A 17150-nucleotide genomic window follows, 5' to 3' on the forward strand; every position below is an offset into this window, starting at 1 on the left:
AGAAAGTCTTCATTAGTTGTAAGTAGTAGTATTCCTGTAGTTAGATTGATTCAAATATTTATTTAGCAACAGTGCTCGTGTGGTAGCACATATAATAACCCCATCAATGCCTTGTTCTCAACTATTAGTTCTTAATTCTGCAAGCTTCTAAATACCCTTCTCCCTCACTGAGATCCAGAATAAACTCCTGGGTAGAGAGGCACACATGCATTTATGTGATTTTGCACCAGTTCTGTGGAGTCTCTCAAAATGTTAAGACTATCAATCCAGATTTTCATGGTAATAAGGGTGTAATTTAACTTACATACACAAATGAGATAAACCATACAAACGGAATTTATTCAACTCATACTGAACAAGGAATATAAGAACTTTTGCTTTACATATGTATTTAAAATTCTTTTAAAGTATTTTAATTTTAAAACCTAACATTCAGTTAGAAAGTATACTATCAAAAGCCAACTTGAAAACCAGTTAGGAAGTATTTTTACTCTGTTTCTTCACATATTGTTACACAGGAATGTTTAAAACCAATTTTTTTCTGCACAAAAGTCAGAAAAAACCCTTTTCTGTAATCTCTTGTGTACATAGCTGCAAAGTTTTCTAGCTGCATTTGAATAGGTGTTATCTTTTAAGATCATAAGGAATTGAAAGTCAATCTTTTCTTGCTACTCAAAGTAATGCAAGCTTTGCTACAGGAATGCATAAAGTATGGTTCATCTACTTTGAGCTGGTGTTCTCAAAATGTGCATGGGACATTTGCTCTGGCTAGCTTCTTACATAATAAAAAATTGCTCATCAGAGCATAGCAAAGTGTTCCTTTAACTGTTTGATGAGCTGCTGTGTATCAACATGGCCTGGAAATGCTTCTTCAGACTTCTGAGCCGCTGTGTAACTTCTCTGAAGATCTCCAACCTGTAAAAAACACACAAACTGATTCTGCAAATCCAAGCACTGCAGTATTTGTACTCTTTGCATTCTGTGCAATACATTTCTCATGCTCACAAATTTTAAGCACAGCTGGTCTGAAGAGTGAACAGTCAGTGTAAGGACATTTGGAGGCAGGATTATGTCACACTTACATCAAGGGATGAGAAAGACAGAAATGTCATTTTAATGGATGCTTTGAGACATCAACTTAACATAGTCCATTTCACCCAACTTCTTGGAGAATGGACAAGGTACACACCACGCCCAGTGCTTGAAGTATAGAGGAATAAAAAAAGAGAAGTTTTGCTTTTAAACTCCATAAAAGTGCTATTGTGAAAACAAGCAAAACACAACCCATCAGGCCTTTACAAAAAAAAAACAAACAACTGTGATTGCTTGCTTCCTCACAGAGATACACAACAATGTTGGAGAACTAATGGTGCTCTTCTGTTGCTATTAGAAGAAATTGTTCCCTACTTAAAGAACTTCATTTTTTTCCTAAATAGACATCATTTTTTGAAAGGATTAAAAGGAAAGTATCTCAAAAAGTGGGTTCATCAAAAAAGAACCCAAATACTTGGGGAACACATCTAGTAAAAGTGATTACTCCTGAATGAGAAAGGAGCAGCTGTAGACAGCCAGGAGGTTTTTTTCTTTTCTTGTGCATCACTCAATACAGAGCTTCAGCACGGCAAGAATGCTCTGAAGGAGAAAAAGTCAAGGTCCCAGCCAGAGAAGTCATGTTCTGTAAACCATGGCCTTACACTGAATTTAAGGATTGCATTACCCCACTGCACCAACACCTGGCTCATGTGGCTGGCTGTCTTCTCCCATAACCTGTGAGAGTCCTTTGTGCAAAATTTATGTAACAAGACATTCACAGACTAGGATTTACTCCCCAAACAGTAAGTAAAAAATGCAATTATTCAACACCCTCTTGTGTTTCACAGTGGAGAGGATACACTTACAAATTAATGGGTTATTCTCTTCTTAATGTGTGTACTTCAGCATTTGTAGGAGTGGAGCAGCCCACACAACACAGAATCATAACAGAATCATGAAGGTGTAGGTACAAGCAAAGGAGCAATTTTTTTCTTGTGAGATACAAGAAAAAATTTGGACAAGTTTCTCTTATTAACAGGAATGCTGGACACTGTTAATACAGTGTCTTAGACAGTGTCTGGATGAAATAGATTAGTAACACAAAAAATTCAGAGGTTGTAGAGCTGAATAACAGATTTGCCTTTGAGATCAGTAAGATATTATCAGTAAAGGATATTTTTCTATCATTACTAGTAAATAATATGATATTAATACACTTCACATTCTAAAAAAGCTCATGACTGTCAAGACTGTAGATGGAATTGTTCATCTTCCAGGCATTTGAACAATTACAAAGTTACTTCACAGCCAGTTTGCCTCATTTTTTCTCAAAAGCAAACATTGGAATGGCTACTTTGACACACTTCTAGGTATTAAAATGATAATGTAATTTAGCATTTTCTTTTGAGTTTATGCACTCTGTATTCTTTTTTCTTATCTATCTGGAATTCTTAATAACAACAATAAAAATCAGCTGCCTCACCAAGGCTCAATTTCTAGATTACAAGACAGGATAATGCATTACCTTCTCTGAGAGTATGGCAACATTGAAATGGGGCTCATACATGTGAGGTGCTAAAGATGAAGCAGTCTGCAGCAAAGCTCTTGCCTATACAGAGAAATGAAAAAAACAATATAGTGACATCTGGGAGGGAGAGTAACAAGAATCTAATGCAATATTCATAATCCTTAAAAGAAATTATCCTGTGTTTACCAAGTCATTACTAAGAAATGTAAATTTCAAAAAGGTTACATCCATGGTGTAGGCATAACAGAGTCAAATAACATTGAAATGAATAAAGACTTTTAGTTGAGTCAGAAAAAAAATTATTGGGACATACTAAATTAAGCAATTCAATTTTAAACCCTGAGGACAATACATCACATAAATTAAATAAAACTCAAAGTATTTAAAGAACACCCCACTGTATTTATCTGTTGTCTCTGACAACTGTGTCTTAAGCATCCCTGAAACCATAAATTTTATCATATAAATGACAGCTTTCACATTTAAACATTTAAATAAAATTAGGGGGTTTTTTCTCACTAGCAGAATAGAGGCATAAAAAGGTGAAACAGATTAAGTATCAGAGTGTATAGTTTCATGATGTAAATACAATACAAAATTAAGGTCCACTTGTGAAAGATTAAAAAAAAAAAAAAAAAAGCAGAACTTAATGGGGAAAATTCCAAAACATTTAAAAACAAAAGTAACTATAAACTGTGGCAAGACTGAGCTAGGAACTTATTAAAACTCCTTACATCTGAAAAGTCTGAGTACATGCAACAGTACTTATGAAAGAACATTGTGAAATAAAATCCAAGATAAACAAAATATCACCCCTTTTTTTATTCTTCTGCACATATTTTTATCGCCAAAATTATCCTAATTTTTAATTATACATGTGATACAAGAAGAAAATTGAAAATTTTAAGCTAAAAACTAATGGAAAGTCTCTGCAGTGCTAGTAATGAGCAACCACAACTTCCACCATTGAGGGTATGCTCCGCTAGGGAATTAAATGTCTAAAAATTTACTGATTATGAAACTGAAACGAAACCCAAAGTTTACTTGTCACTGGAAGCATCCAGTTCCAGGTTCATTTCAGTGTTTCCATGGTAATTGCTAGGTTATCTGAATAAAGTTAACTTCTATCTAAGAGAATGTGCTCTTAAAAAAGGTATTTATAATTTATTTTAGCTCTATGATGTATACCTGAATCCATCAAATCAGCTTGCTCTCATGAGGTCTAAAACAAGCCCACAGCAGTTCTGTCCAAAACTGCCCAAAAAACACATATTCGTTTTCCCTCCATGTGTATAACAACGGTGTCATTTTATACCATGCATGCATTTTATACTATTTTCCACCATGCATGTCAATTATATATCTTAGCACAATACAGCAGGTATACCCATATTAGGTAAGATGAACCACCAAGCTTATTGATGCAAAGGTGTTTATCAAGAACCTGCTTCTTTCTGACAAAATTCCAGGGCAATCTCCTTGCTAAAAAAGCCCCAGCTTTCAAGAGATAATCTGATTGCTCTTTTCTGCCACCCAACAAAAGCATGTTACCTACATTTATAAACTGAATATACAGTCAAAGTTGTCTTTCAAGTTAAGATTTAAAAGTTATGGAGTTTGCTTTGGATACCAATTAAAAAAAAAAAGAAACAAACATCTCAACAACTGCAAAGTTATTGGAAACCTTGCTTGTCTTTGATGATTCATTTGGATACGCCAAAGAATAAACAGTTTAATGGGAGATGGCATGACAATACAGAGCTTACACTGAAGCATGTATAATAGTCATCCATGTTTTCTGACTGTAACTGTGAGTTAGACATTCATATGATGCCTCCACCTCAGAGAAATGATGTTTGTTAAATACAAAATGCCCAAATGAAGCAATCTCCTTAGGCAGGTCTCAGCACTGACCTGTTCAGTGTGACCTTTTCGCATTTCCAGCACAGCCAAGTTGTTGTAAGCTTCTGCATAGTCGTTATTGTTGACTAATGTCAGCTTGAAACACTGGTAAGCCAGATTCAGGTCTCCTATGCCCTAAAAGAAAAACTGTGTTTTCACTTGTGAAAAGATTGGAAACAACATGCACTGTTTTGGTTTTTGGAGTATCTTTTCACCCATAAGTACTACAATGGAATGCAAATTACAATAAAAACATGCCAATCAGAAACATATGTGCTTTCTTCCCAGATGCTCTCATTTTTTCCTTATTCTTCCTATAGACAGAATAATTTCTCTCCAGCACAAACTTCCATGCTTCAAGTGACATTCATTTAATCTAATTTAACTTTTGGATGATTAAAATGGCATTTAAAGATTATGTTATCTGCTACTGTCTATGGCAGGGTAAGAAAAACTGAGATTTCTTCAGAGAGAAAGTAATCTTGCTTCTTTGTCTCTACACATATTTAAGTTAAGAAAGATTCACTTCTCAGATGGAGCAGCTGACTAATACTACTGTAGTGTTAAGACTGACACAGCATCAGGTTAAACATCAAAAGTGACAAATGCTGAAAAATACAGGCACATCAGCTCAAATTTCAATCTTTAAGGCAGTATAAGTTACTGTGTTTATCCTAGCTGCAGTACAAGACACAGTTGTGTTTCTGACTCAAGTCATTATCAGCAATTGAAGACAACTCATGTTAGAAAACTCGTGTCAAAAATTTTATTCATCAAACTTATTCTGGGCATGTAGCTAAAGAGAAATCCAACACAACTTCTTGAAGAACATCTGCAAAAATGGGCAAGACTGTAAGAAAATTTGTGTAGAAACTTAACAAAATTTATCACATAACTACACAATATTTCTATAGCTGCCTTTACCACAGAGGAAAATACCTTCTCAACTATGACCTACTTAGTGCTTTAGTATTGGCTATTTGCTGTTGAATGTGTATTTTTATGATGAGAATCAGTCTAATTCTCCATGTAAAACAAATAATAGTTCCTAGAAAAATATATTGAATTAATTTTTTTTTGGTCAGATTATCTTCTTTTGCAGCCAAGGCCTTCAAGGGCTGGTATACGTTGTAATTTTTTCAGAAAGATGTGAAAATTAAAGACAGTAGGGAGTGAGCATCTTTTAGCAGGAGAAAGCCACATTCTGTAAAGTACAGAGTTTTTCTCTTGCTACTTCTTCACCCACTGAAGTGCAAGTAAACATTCCATCTGTACTGGACTTTATCCTGTACACTATTGTATTTCTAAGAAGGGAAATTACTCCTTCCCAGTTATTTTTTTACATTTTAAAATAAATTTTACTGATTCAGAAAGATGGTTAATATTTTCCATACCACAGCCACATGTCCCAAGTTGTACCACACATCTGCTGTCTCCTCCTCATTTTCAGCCAAAAACAGTGCCCGTTCAAATGAAGATAGTGTCATATCATATTGCTGGGCATAGAAGCAACAGAGGCCCAGATTGTTAAAGAGCTGGCAGTTATAAACACCCATCTGCAGGAGCCGTCTAGATTGAAAGAAAGCATTTTTTAAAAAAAATTTATTAATTTCAAGTAGGAGTTCTACTCTAAAAGACAAAGTTCTCTCCTCCCTTCTCCCTATTCTCACACTTGTTAGTTTCATGAAGGACAATGCAAGGTATTTTTATTAGAATCACAACTGTGCAAATATATGTGTAAATTAGTAACTTCTGTCTTCTTGACTGGGTTACATGATCTGACTTTACTGTAAGACAGAGATGTAGCAGACTTTCTGTTTCCTCTTTCCAATCCCTCGACATCAATCAAGTTGTAGTTTGTTGCAGTTTGATGTAATTTTTATGTAATTCTTAAGACTCCAATTTTTTGCTTGATCCCCATCCTTCAGAACTGCTCTAATTAGTAATAGTATATTTTGATTCACACTGATATTGTTTAATGTGTCTTTTAAAATAGAGATGTATTATAAAAATTCTGTTTATTCATATTTATAGGAATAAACAGAAATGCTATGAGGGCCAGAGAAAAAGAGGGCTGCTGTCTGCAGCATGACTGTGAGTTTCTGAACCTAAAGAATAAAAGAGCTCAAGTCCAACAGAAATGTAGTGATAGTGCTCTTGCTGACTTAATCTGCTCTGAGCAAGGGAAAGTCAAGCTCCTTTGCACTCTGACTGTATTAGAATAAAAATCAAGCAGCAGTGTTAACACTATCTCTTCACTGCTTTCAGTAAAGCACACGGGAAGCCCGGCCTTCATTCCAAGTCAGGGATTTTGTGGTCACAACACCTGGTCACTTCAGGTGGAGTAAGGGCTAAAGAAGTCCATGTGCCTTCTGTATGCATTTGAAGTTAAGATCCACTGTTCTCAAACTGCCTCATGCTGTGAAAGAACTTTCCTTGTTTTTTGGTTGAATGATAATCCATGTTGATACCACTACATCCTCCTCATGTAATGATTACAAGTTTGTAGTGATGTATTTATCACTGTATAAAAAGATACAGAAGCTGTTACACTGATTTTAGGGTAATATTTGTCCAAATGCTCATTCATACTCATTCATACTCCTATGCCAATCTCCTAATTAATTTTTTCCTGCATTACAAAGATATTGTATTACCTTTATATTACCTTCTCACATATTCTGTTCCCCCTCCCTCCCTCTCCATAAGTACAGATACCTGTAAAACCGCAGAGCTATCTCAGGTTGGTCTGAATAAAAATGGTTACTGCCAATGCATGCAATGGCTTCCACGTGAGTATTGTCTTGTTTTAACACCTCTTTATAGTACTCTGCAGCCGAGGAGATATTGTTCATTTCCTATACAATTAGACAAGAATTCCAATTACTTCCACTGTTTATCACCTATTTTTAATGGGAAACTCATTAAAATGTTAATCTACTGAATGCTTTATATATGCCCTGTAGAGTACCTAATTGAGATTAATTATATATGTTCTTAAAGTTCTCTGATTGTACCGTTCAACACCACTGTCTGGCATCTTCACAAGCAGCACACATATCCATGACAGGAATGCATATTGATTTATTAGTAATATCTTTACCTGAAATTAACTCTATGCCACAGCTACAAAAAGAAATTTATTTGAGTTTTATTTTTAGAAAGAGAGACAGCCTGTTGTATTGAGTTTGGAAGTTGAAGGGGGACTACAAAGGTGACTTCTGTAAGAAGCTTCCAGAGCTTCCTCCACATCCAACAGAACCAATGCCAGCCGGTTCTGGGAGGGACCCACTGCTGGCCTCAAGGCTGAGCTCATCAGAGAAGGTAGTTACATCTCTGTGATAACATACAACATATTTTAAAAGGAAAAAAAAATATTGCACAGATGTAATTGTGGCCAGGAAGAGAGGAGTGAGAATATGTGAGAGGAACAGCTCTGCAGACACCAAGGTCAGTGCAGAAGGAGGGGCAGGAGGTGCTCCAGGCACCAGAGCTGAGATTCCCCTGCAGCCTGTGGTGATGACCATGGTGAGGCAGCTGAGCCCCTGAATCCTATGGAGGCCAACAGGGGAGCAGAGATCCACCTGCAGCCTGTGGAGAAGCTCCATGCTGGAGCAGGTGACCTTGCTGTGGGTTGTGACCCTGTGGCAAATCTGTGCTGGAGCAGGCTCCTGGCAGGACATGTGGCAACATGAGGAGAGGAGCCCACACTGGATCAGTTTCACTGACAGGACTTGTGACCCTTGTCACCTGGGGACCCGTGCTGGAGCAGCCCCACGTGCAATAGACATTTGCCCCTTCTTGCACTATGTCTTGTGACACCCAGAACTGTGCAGGCAGTTTCCAGCATAGTAACACAGAACAGACTGACTTCCCCAGACAACGTCTCAACTATTTTTAATGCTTTTTAAATCAAGTCATTAATTGCATTGAATGCAAATGAGAATATAATTACATATGAAAATCTATTATGTGCCTTTGAAAACAAGAATCGTGAATTTACCAAAACTTGTACTACCTAGGATATGACACTTAAGGTAACTGTATTGTATATAAATATATGCTTGGATGTGTGCTATTTGGAAGAGGAATTAGGGTAAACTCACTGCTATAAATGACAGTGCACTGTTTCTGAGGGGTGCAAGGCCCTGAGAACCTATCCCCTACAAGAAAAAAAAATAAATTAAGAAATAAAATTTGTTTCCGTGTTTGTATAGGAATAATTTCTACCTGTGTGCTGTAGATACAATGTGTTCCCAACATAACTAAAGAATAAGCCTTTATATAACCTCAGCAGTGTATTTAGCTCCCAAAAAAGGGATTTATTGTCATTCAAGGAAATAGTAATAAAGTAGTCCCTTAAAATATTACATAGGGTTTTTTAAATAAAAAATGCTCTACAAATCTTTGTACTGTCAAAAGTTAGTGACTGAGAAGAAAAGCTCTGATTAAGATGTCTGATAAATATATTCCACTTGTGAGTCTATATAATGAAAGCAGCCCTATGCTGCAGTGCAAATCTTTGCTAATGAAGCTATAATCCCTCCCTCAAGTGTCAGTGCAAAACTAGATCCTATCAAATATATGCTGCTCTTTAATAATTCCTTAAAGGGTTATGCAATGTTATGTACGGTTCTGCAAAATAACATCTATATTAAAAACTATTCAACAATTCAGAAAGAAAAGCCTCCAAAATTATGCAGCTGTTTTTTTCTTGCTGAAGGACAAAAAGGATTTAATATGAAAATGGATTAAGGCTTAGGGGTTAGATGAGAATGATGAGAACAGGATAGAATGCCAAGCATGAATATAGACAGACAAAAAAAATTCATTACTTTGTTTTTAACATTTGTTCTGGAATAGCACTTTACCAACTTTCAGTGGAAAAACAATATGAAATCCACCATTTGATGTGAAAATACCCAATTTCTCAGAGCATTAAGAGACTAATGACAACACAGAATGCTAATAAAAACAACACAGACAAATAAACTATTTTGCTGTTTAATTTTGCTGGTTGATGACTTGAGTAGTTTTAGTGATGAAATATATATAAACTAGCAAGGACAACATCTGGATAACTTGACTTAATATGGACTTGCTTCTGCATGCCAAGGGCAAATGAGATCTCAGTGATGTGATTAATCATTGAAATAAGCCTGCAGGGCTCCCCTGACATTACCTTGTCACCTTTGTGGAAAGTTATCTATTTTGCATTAGTGACACTGAAAATCAGCACAGTTGGTTTTTGATGACCTTAGTTATATTCAACTATTGCCTCTTTTCTTGCTCAAGCAGCTACACTTGGCCCCTGTAAGGACTGCATAGTGGGTGCATACCTCGTAGATTCGGGCAATTCCACAAATAAGAGTCACTTCTCCAGGAAATCGCTCTAACCCTTGCTTGAAAAGGTTCAGAGCTGTTACAGGCTGATCCAAGCGCAAATACACCTAAGCAAATAAAAAATGTATATAGATGTCAAATGACTTTTATACATGTTCTGCTGTTCATCAAGGGAGATAAATAAAAGGGATGACATCTCCATTTATACAGGAAACCATTAGCTGGTTGAGAGATGATGAATAATACTGGGAAAATAATGGAGTGAATAATGAATAAATCTGTGTAATGAAGATAAAATACGCAGCTTAAGATAATTAAATTTACCTATTCATGATTTATTTGAATATTACTAATTTAAAATATCCTGTTATTTATCATCATATATAATATAATTTGACACTGAGGTGAAGGTATCACCTTGAATATTTCCCTGTTTAATGTATTTTCAAAAACTTGGGCTTGAAAGAACAGGATCTTCAGGTTGATAGTGCTGCAATATCAAAATATTTTACTTAGTCGAATAAGACTGCAATGCACAGAGCAGTGACACTTTCAAGTTTCCTTACTGCTCAACCAACCTTCCCTGTCACAAACAACAGAATCCTATAGAAAGAGGGCAGTTTTGCCACTGTGAGTTTGGCTTCTGTGTTGATTTTGAAAACATGCAATGTGGATAATAATTGTGTGAGAACTGGACATCCAATATGTCCAGTGTTGACAGGGACCACCTCAGCAGCTGTCTAAGAGTACAGCTGTAAAGCCCTCCTGCTGTTGGGTACGGTAAACACAGCTACAGCAAAGGGAAAAACCCTGCACTCATGCTTTGGGAAACTAGATGGCTAGAATGATTTCTCTATCTCCCACTGAATGGAAAAGGATTTTGTTGGAGAAATAGTATATTAATCAGTGCTAATATTTGATACTACTAAAGAAGGGAAAGAATCTTTGAATGCTATCCTGATACAAGCTTTCTGTGATGAAACTTAAAGCAAATATTAGTGTTAGCTGAACAACTGAGAAACCTCCAATTTCTGCTTTTGCCCTTAAGCTTCATGGACTTCTGACTGCCAACAATTACAACTGTATATTGTTTTTTTGCAATTCCATGGATATATACTGCTGTAGACATTTGCAAAGCATTCTTTCCTATGACCACTCAATGACTTTCTTAATTATCAAAGAGCTGACAACTGTGTCTTCCAAGAAAGGGACTGCCATTCCAACTTGGTCATTGGCAAAATGTTAAAATACAGGCATTTTTTACACTTACTCGTCTAATGTCACTCACATTTCCTGTATTAAGCTAGAAAGTTAATGTCTTCTTCTGGAAATCTAAAAAAGAGCAAGGGTTTGCATGGAGGGCAAGGTACTTAGTAGATTTGAACTGCCCTAATTACATCGTTAACCATGAATGACACATCCAATTAAAAAAATGGACAGTGTGAAACCCTCCTAGATCCCCTAGTAACTCCCTTTTTTATATTTTTATCTTTGTTTATGAAGTATGTTTTCTGAGCATTAATGATTTAAATCTGCTCTATTGCTTTATCTAGAGGCTGACTCCAAAGATGCACTCACTTCAGACACTAAAACCACACAGCCACAGTACTGTACTATGTAATTCCCGTAACAGTGTGATATCACACGATCCAACATCTCTGTAGACAGTAGAGCTGCTCTCTAGATAAATGCCAAAAGAAATTAAAAAACAGGTGGAACAATTTCCACCTACTCACAGTTGCTTTGGGGAGACTTGCTCTTTAGAATTACTACAGCTACAGTAATTATGGTTTATATATTGAAAGCAAAATAGCTCCATTCTCTTTTTGGTCTCTTGCTTATCTCTTGTAAAAATATCCCATTTCTAGCTCTTCTAGGTCATGAAATACTTTGTAAATTCACAGCAGGTCCTGACTGCTTTAAAGATTCTTTTTTTTTTCTTTTGATCTTTTATATTTTTGTAAACTAGAATTTTTGTAAACTAGGGAGAGATCACTTTCAAGAAAATATTATTAAAAACCCAGATAGCTGTTGCAATAATGAATATAAACAAAACTAACTAGTATCTTAGTATCAGTATATTTCCACAGAACTTTATGCAATCTTATTATTTTTTAATGACTGCTTAACTCAAGCCTGATTTTTTCAGTTCTATTAAATTGAGCCATATCTCTGTGCCTTACTTTATTGCCTGTCCACTGACAGTCACTAAATTATGCTGTGCAATGTTTTATACTTGAGCAAGCTGGTCTATAGAGTGGGAGGTGGAAGTTCAAATGCAGCTCCTGCCTGAGCTAGTACTGATGTAGGGGGATGCAAATCTCCTGTAATGAATCACTGTTTGTTAATCCAATTACTCTGCCAAGTGAATAATTCTGTGTAGTTCATGGAGTGAGTCCAGAGAAGGGCCAGCAAGACGATAATAGGGATGGAACACCTCTCCTGGGAGGAAAGGCTGAGAGTTGAGTCAGCCTGGAGAACAGAAGGATGTGGGGTCACTTAATTGCAGCCTTCCAGCACTTGACAGGACCCTACAAGAAAGCTGAAGAGGGACTTTTCACAGGGACATGTAGTGACAGGACAAGGGGGAATGGCTTTGACCTGAAAATTGATATGTTTATATTGGATAGTAAGAAGACATTCTTCACTATGAGGGCAGTGAGGCAATGGAACAGGTTGCCCAGAGAAGCTGTAGATACCTCATCCCTGACAGTGTTCAAGGCCAGGTTGGATGGGGCTCTGAGCAACCTGGTTTAGTGGAAGGCATCCCTGTCCATGGGGGAGGGAGGGGGGTGATTAGAATTGGATGATCTTTGGCATCCCTCCCAACCTAAACTATTTTGTGATCCTGTGTATTTTTTAGAATGACTTGTGATAGAGACAGGAAAATTAATAAGCTTCAATGAACTTCAAACACAGTGCTGGAGACACATCTCTAGATAGCAATGATGGTCATTTAAATACAAAACATAAATTGCTCAGGAAAAGCACATATGAATATCTGAATTATTTACTAGCAGTGATGACTTTTGGACAGGCCTCTGACAGCCAGCTTAAGGGGACCAATAAAGAGCAACTGGTTTCATCTCCTTCCAGGACACCATGAACAAAAATGCAGTTTTAGCTTCTCACAGGCCACCTTTTCTTGAATGTCTTAGAAAATGTTTAGAAACTAATGTGTATTCTGGTAAACAAGTAGTTCTGAGACTCATCTGTACCACTTGTTCTTTTAAAGCTTTTTAATGCCTTTATTTTGACAGAACATTCCCTGTTTCAAGGTCTCCGATTGCTTCCTTTAAGCTCGCTTTGTTTTGATTTTGCTTGTGAAACTAGGATTTTGAGCTTTGCTCTTTATTTACAGATTTATTGCATTGGTTTCCTAGGAGACCATTGTTCTTCATACTGGAAGTCCAATAATTTTTTTTAGCTACATAATCCTCACTGGAATTTAGAACAAAGAATCCAGTAACAGAACATTTTTAAAATCTTGTTTGTGAAATCTGGGAGCTCAAAAATAATTTCATAAACTATCGACTTCCATTGCAACTGTTAGCATGTATTGCCTCAGGCATGGAGACCACACACTTTTACACACAATGATGTATCTATGACTTACTTTTGCCAAGTACAAGATTGTATCAACCATGTCCTGCTGTTTAAGGGCTGACTTAAATTGCTTTTCAGCTTCACGATATAATCCCAACCTAAAGAGACAACAGATACATATAGAAGGTAATTGTTTACTGTGGTTTTTTTCAGGATTTTTTAATAAGCTTATTAAATAATGAAGGAGTTCAAACTAAACCAAACATAAACTGCCTGAAAGCACACCTTATGACCACATACTTGCGTGTACATTAACAAAAAACATGTCATTGTGAAAAATTATGTACTCGTATTCACAGGAATTCCTCCTGCTCTTAAAACAAACAGTAGAAAATGATCAATTAATGTCTCAACTCTACCCAAACTGTTTCAGACCAGAACTTCCTCACACATGGCAAAGATCACACAGATAATCTCCACTGTGAATGAACATCTCAGGAGTCTATTTCATCTCAAAGGCATTTATTTTGCATAATTACACTCAAATGTTTTGCACTAATCTATAAGAGCTACATAACTACAAATTAAGAGGACTGTGCAATTTTAACAACATAAAACGGCACACTTTCTCATATGTAAATTGCTTTTTCTTTCCTTCACCCAAAGAGCACATACTTGCTGAAGAAATGCAAAACACAAACAGAACAAGCCAGCTAAAACAAAGAAGCACAGTCAATGGGGACATAAGGTAGCTTGGGATCCTGGAATTCCTTGGATTCGTTAGTTTCTATAACATGATTCATAAAAATCCTGAAAGCAATGAATGGCCTCTAAACTCATGTGTTGGGTTTACATGAGAAGGTTTTGGTAGCTGGGGGATTCAGGAATGGCTTCTACAAGAAGCTGACATGTCTCCAATGTGTGCCAGAGCCAATGCCAAGATGGAATCAAGGCTGAGCCCACCCATGACAGTGGTAGTGCCTCCATAATCAGCATAGGAATAATAAATGTAACAGGGATAATACATTTAAGAAGGAGGAAAAAACAGTGCAATGGCAGGCAGAGAGAGGAGTAAGAATTTGTGGGAAGAACTCTACAGACACCAAGGTCAGTGCAGAAGGAGCAGGAGGAGGTGCTCCAGAAGTTCCTGTGCATCCCTTGGTAAAGACCATGGTGAGGCAGCTGTGCCTTTGCCCTGCTGCCCAGTCCATGGTGGACTAATAGGACACAGAGATCCACCTGCAGCCTGTGAAGGAACCCATGCTGGAGCAGGTGGATGCCCAAAGGGGGCTGTGACTCCATGGGATGCCCATGCTGGAACATACTCCTGGAAAGACCTGTGGCCCTGGGGAGAGCTGAGCCCACACTGGAGAAGGTCTACTAGCAGGACTTGTGACCCTGGGGAGGACTCATGCTGGAGAAGGGAAGAGTGTGAGGAGTCCTTCCCCTGGGGAGGAAGGAGCAGCAGAGACAAACTGACTGCAACCTCTATTCTCTGTGCCCCTGTGCTGCTGGGAAGGGAGGAGGTAGAGAAAACAGGGAGTGGAGTTGAGCCCAGGAAGAAGGAAAGGGTGGGTAGCTGTTTTAAGAATTGCTAATATTTCTCATTATCCTACTCTGATTTGATGCTTGTGTATGGGGTGGCAGCCTTAGGCCTCAGCATATTTTTAACTGGTAGTTCTTGGGTAATGTAATTCTGGCAGAAAGTGTCTAACATGAATATTTTATTCTGTATTATTTCATCAATCTGAAGCCCTCATTGACAGATTATTTCTCAAACCAATACTGTAAATATTTATTTAATGTAGTCTTTTAAACAATAGCTCTTTGCATTTATTGACTGACTTTTCAAATAATTACTTTAAAATCCATTAACAAAGGCAAAATTGCAACTAATTCAGTTACTCACTATGGATGCCTTCATCTCAAGCAGTGGTTTCCTTGTACATTAAAAGAAATTTAACTGTAAGCACAGCACTCTCCAACAAAACACTTTCTGAGCTATTTCTCAGTGTTCAGCACTGCCCAACACACCCAGCAGTACAGGTCCTGCACTCACAATCACTCACCACAGAAGAAATGAACAATGGCTTACCTATAGTAGCACTTTCCAATTTGGACTTTCCACCACCAGTCCTTGAACTGTGCATACTCAGTGGCAAGGGCTGCCAAATCTAGAGCCTTCCAAAATAAATCAATCATCTTAAAATTAATGTTTACACAAGGAAAACATAGTAAAGATTTTTGTGAAGAGAAAATGTTGAGCAAAAGTCCAGTTAAATTGAGGTGGAAACACTGCTTTTTATTTATTACTTTTACAGTTCAGTGCATAAAATAGCTGAAAACTTCATTTGTCCCTACAAAAATAAGCAATCCAAACAGTTTCTTCTAAATCAAAGAGAAAATAGAAAATTAATTTGATCAGACTCCAGCAGTGCCACTTCAGAACACAGTATTTGTTTAAGCAGAAACACTTTTTCCAAGCTTCCCATCCTTTTTCAGTAAAACCAAGTAAAGATAAAGAAATAAAAAAAAGAAATAAGTGAGTTTGAAATACTGCAGAAATTTTAATCTCATTGCTAATATTAGGTTGCCATCACTTCTGGAAACTCTCAAATGTGTACAATAAGAAATATTTCTTCCTTTAAAAAGTCTATAATGTAAACAATTATTTTATTACAAGAAAAACAGAGAAATACTCTAAAAAACAGACATCTGTCAAAGATGGTGGAGGTCTAAAATCTCTTTTGTCTGGTATACTGGAAAAGCAAGTAAACTAATCAATGTTCTCTGATCAGCCACCACAGCCACAATCTATGGCCTTTCATGTTTTAGCTACAATTTCAATGCCTCTGGTAAAACAAATATATGTCTTTCCAGTACCACAACCTACCATAGAAACACTCATGTTTCTTTTTTTTTTTTAAATTTCATTTTATCTCAGAACACATCAAAGCTATGTAATGTTTGTTATATTTTCAGGATATCATCAGAAGTAGGGTAAAAAGCTTTAGCAGTGTTTTTATAACAAAGAACCAAACTCTCCTGCCTGCTTTTTTGGTAAATATTTTGCAGACCACAGAAATCAGGAACAAGTTATTTATTATGAACAATAGGTAAAAGTTCTGTGCACCAGTCACTCAGTAGCAGAGAAACTAATAATTCCAGAAAAAAAATTATCTGAATATTGAAATGCTGCAAGAGCCCAATTTAGTGACATCTACACCTACACTGGATTCCTGTTCTTTCTGCTAGCAGTCAATGGATTTAGATCTGACATAATGAAGAAAAGTCAGTGGAGATATGACAATTTAGACAAGTTGCTCTCCTTTGGCTTTGTGAGAATGAAAGAATAATTTGTTTTCTACAGCAATTCAAGACAAGTAGTTGCATCAGTGCTGTCCCTAAGATGACAGCTATCATCATTCCCTGCCTCTCTGACAGGAGACAGAAAATTCAGGTAAACCTACAACTCTCAATTCATTGTTTCTTCAAGTTAGGTAGAATCCTTGAAGGCCTCAGATGGCAGCTCTTGGATTGGCTGCCCTTTGTTTCTTAATGTCTTTGCAAATTGCCCAACAGGGCCTTTAGATGCTACAACTATAATGGGGAATAAGCTTGCTTCTAGACAGAAATGGTCCGGTCCGGACACCCTTCTGGGCAGATCCTTTCTTTCATGGGATGGCACATAAGCAATTTGGCCCCAGTACTGGAAAATCTGTGAAAGTAGTTGATGTTAAACATTGGTTACTTCTGTTGCATTTACAGATGTATAAACAACCTGGGTGACTGTGAAATA

General features: G+C 36.9%; 1 protein-coding gene across 1 annotated transcript in view; it reads right to left on the reverse strand.

Moving 5' to 3' along the window:
* Window positions 1–316: 316 nt before the first annotated feature.
* The window catches only part of TTC8 (tetratricopeptide repeat domain 8), a 33713-nt gene continuing 16879 nt past the window's right edge, over window positions 317–17150 (reverse strand). Inside the window, exons 7-14 of the mRNA XM_039712922.1 lie at window positions 15447–15532; window positions 13422–13509; window positions 9802–9912; window positions 7181–7320; window positions 5857–6031; window positions 4475–4597; window positions 2558–2641; window positions 317–915 (exon numbers count right to left, since the gene is read on the reverse strand). Coding sequence (XP_039568856.1) covers window positions 799–915; window positions 2558–2641; window positions 4475–4597; window positions 5857–6031; window positions 7181–7320; window positions 9802–9912; window positions 13422–13509; window positions 15447–15532 — 924 coding nt within the window. The 3' untranslated portion in view covers window positions 317–798. The remainder of the gene's footprint in view (window positions 916–2557; window positions 2642–4474; window positions 4598–5856; window positions 6032–7180; window positions 7321–9801; window positions 9913–13421; window positions 13510–15446; window positions 15533–17150) is intronic.

The sequence above is a fragment of the Passer montanus genome, unplaced genomic scaffold, assembly GCF_014805655.1.
Source record: "Passer montanus isolate IOZ18808 unplaced genomic scaffold, ASM1480565v1 scaffold27, whole genome shotgun sequence".
Classification (NCBI taxonomy): domain Eukaryota; kingdom Metazoa; phylum Chordata; class Aves; order Passeriformes; family Passeridae; genus Passer; species Passer montanus.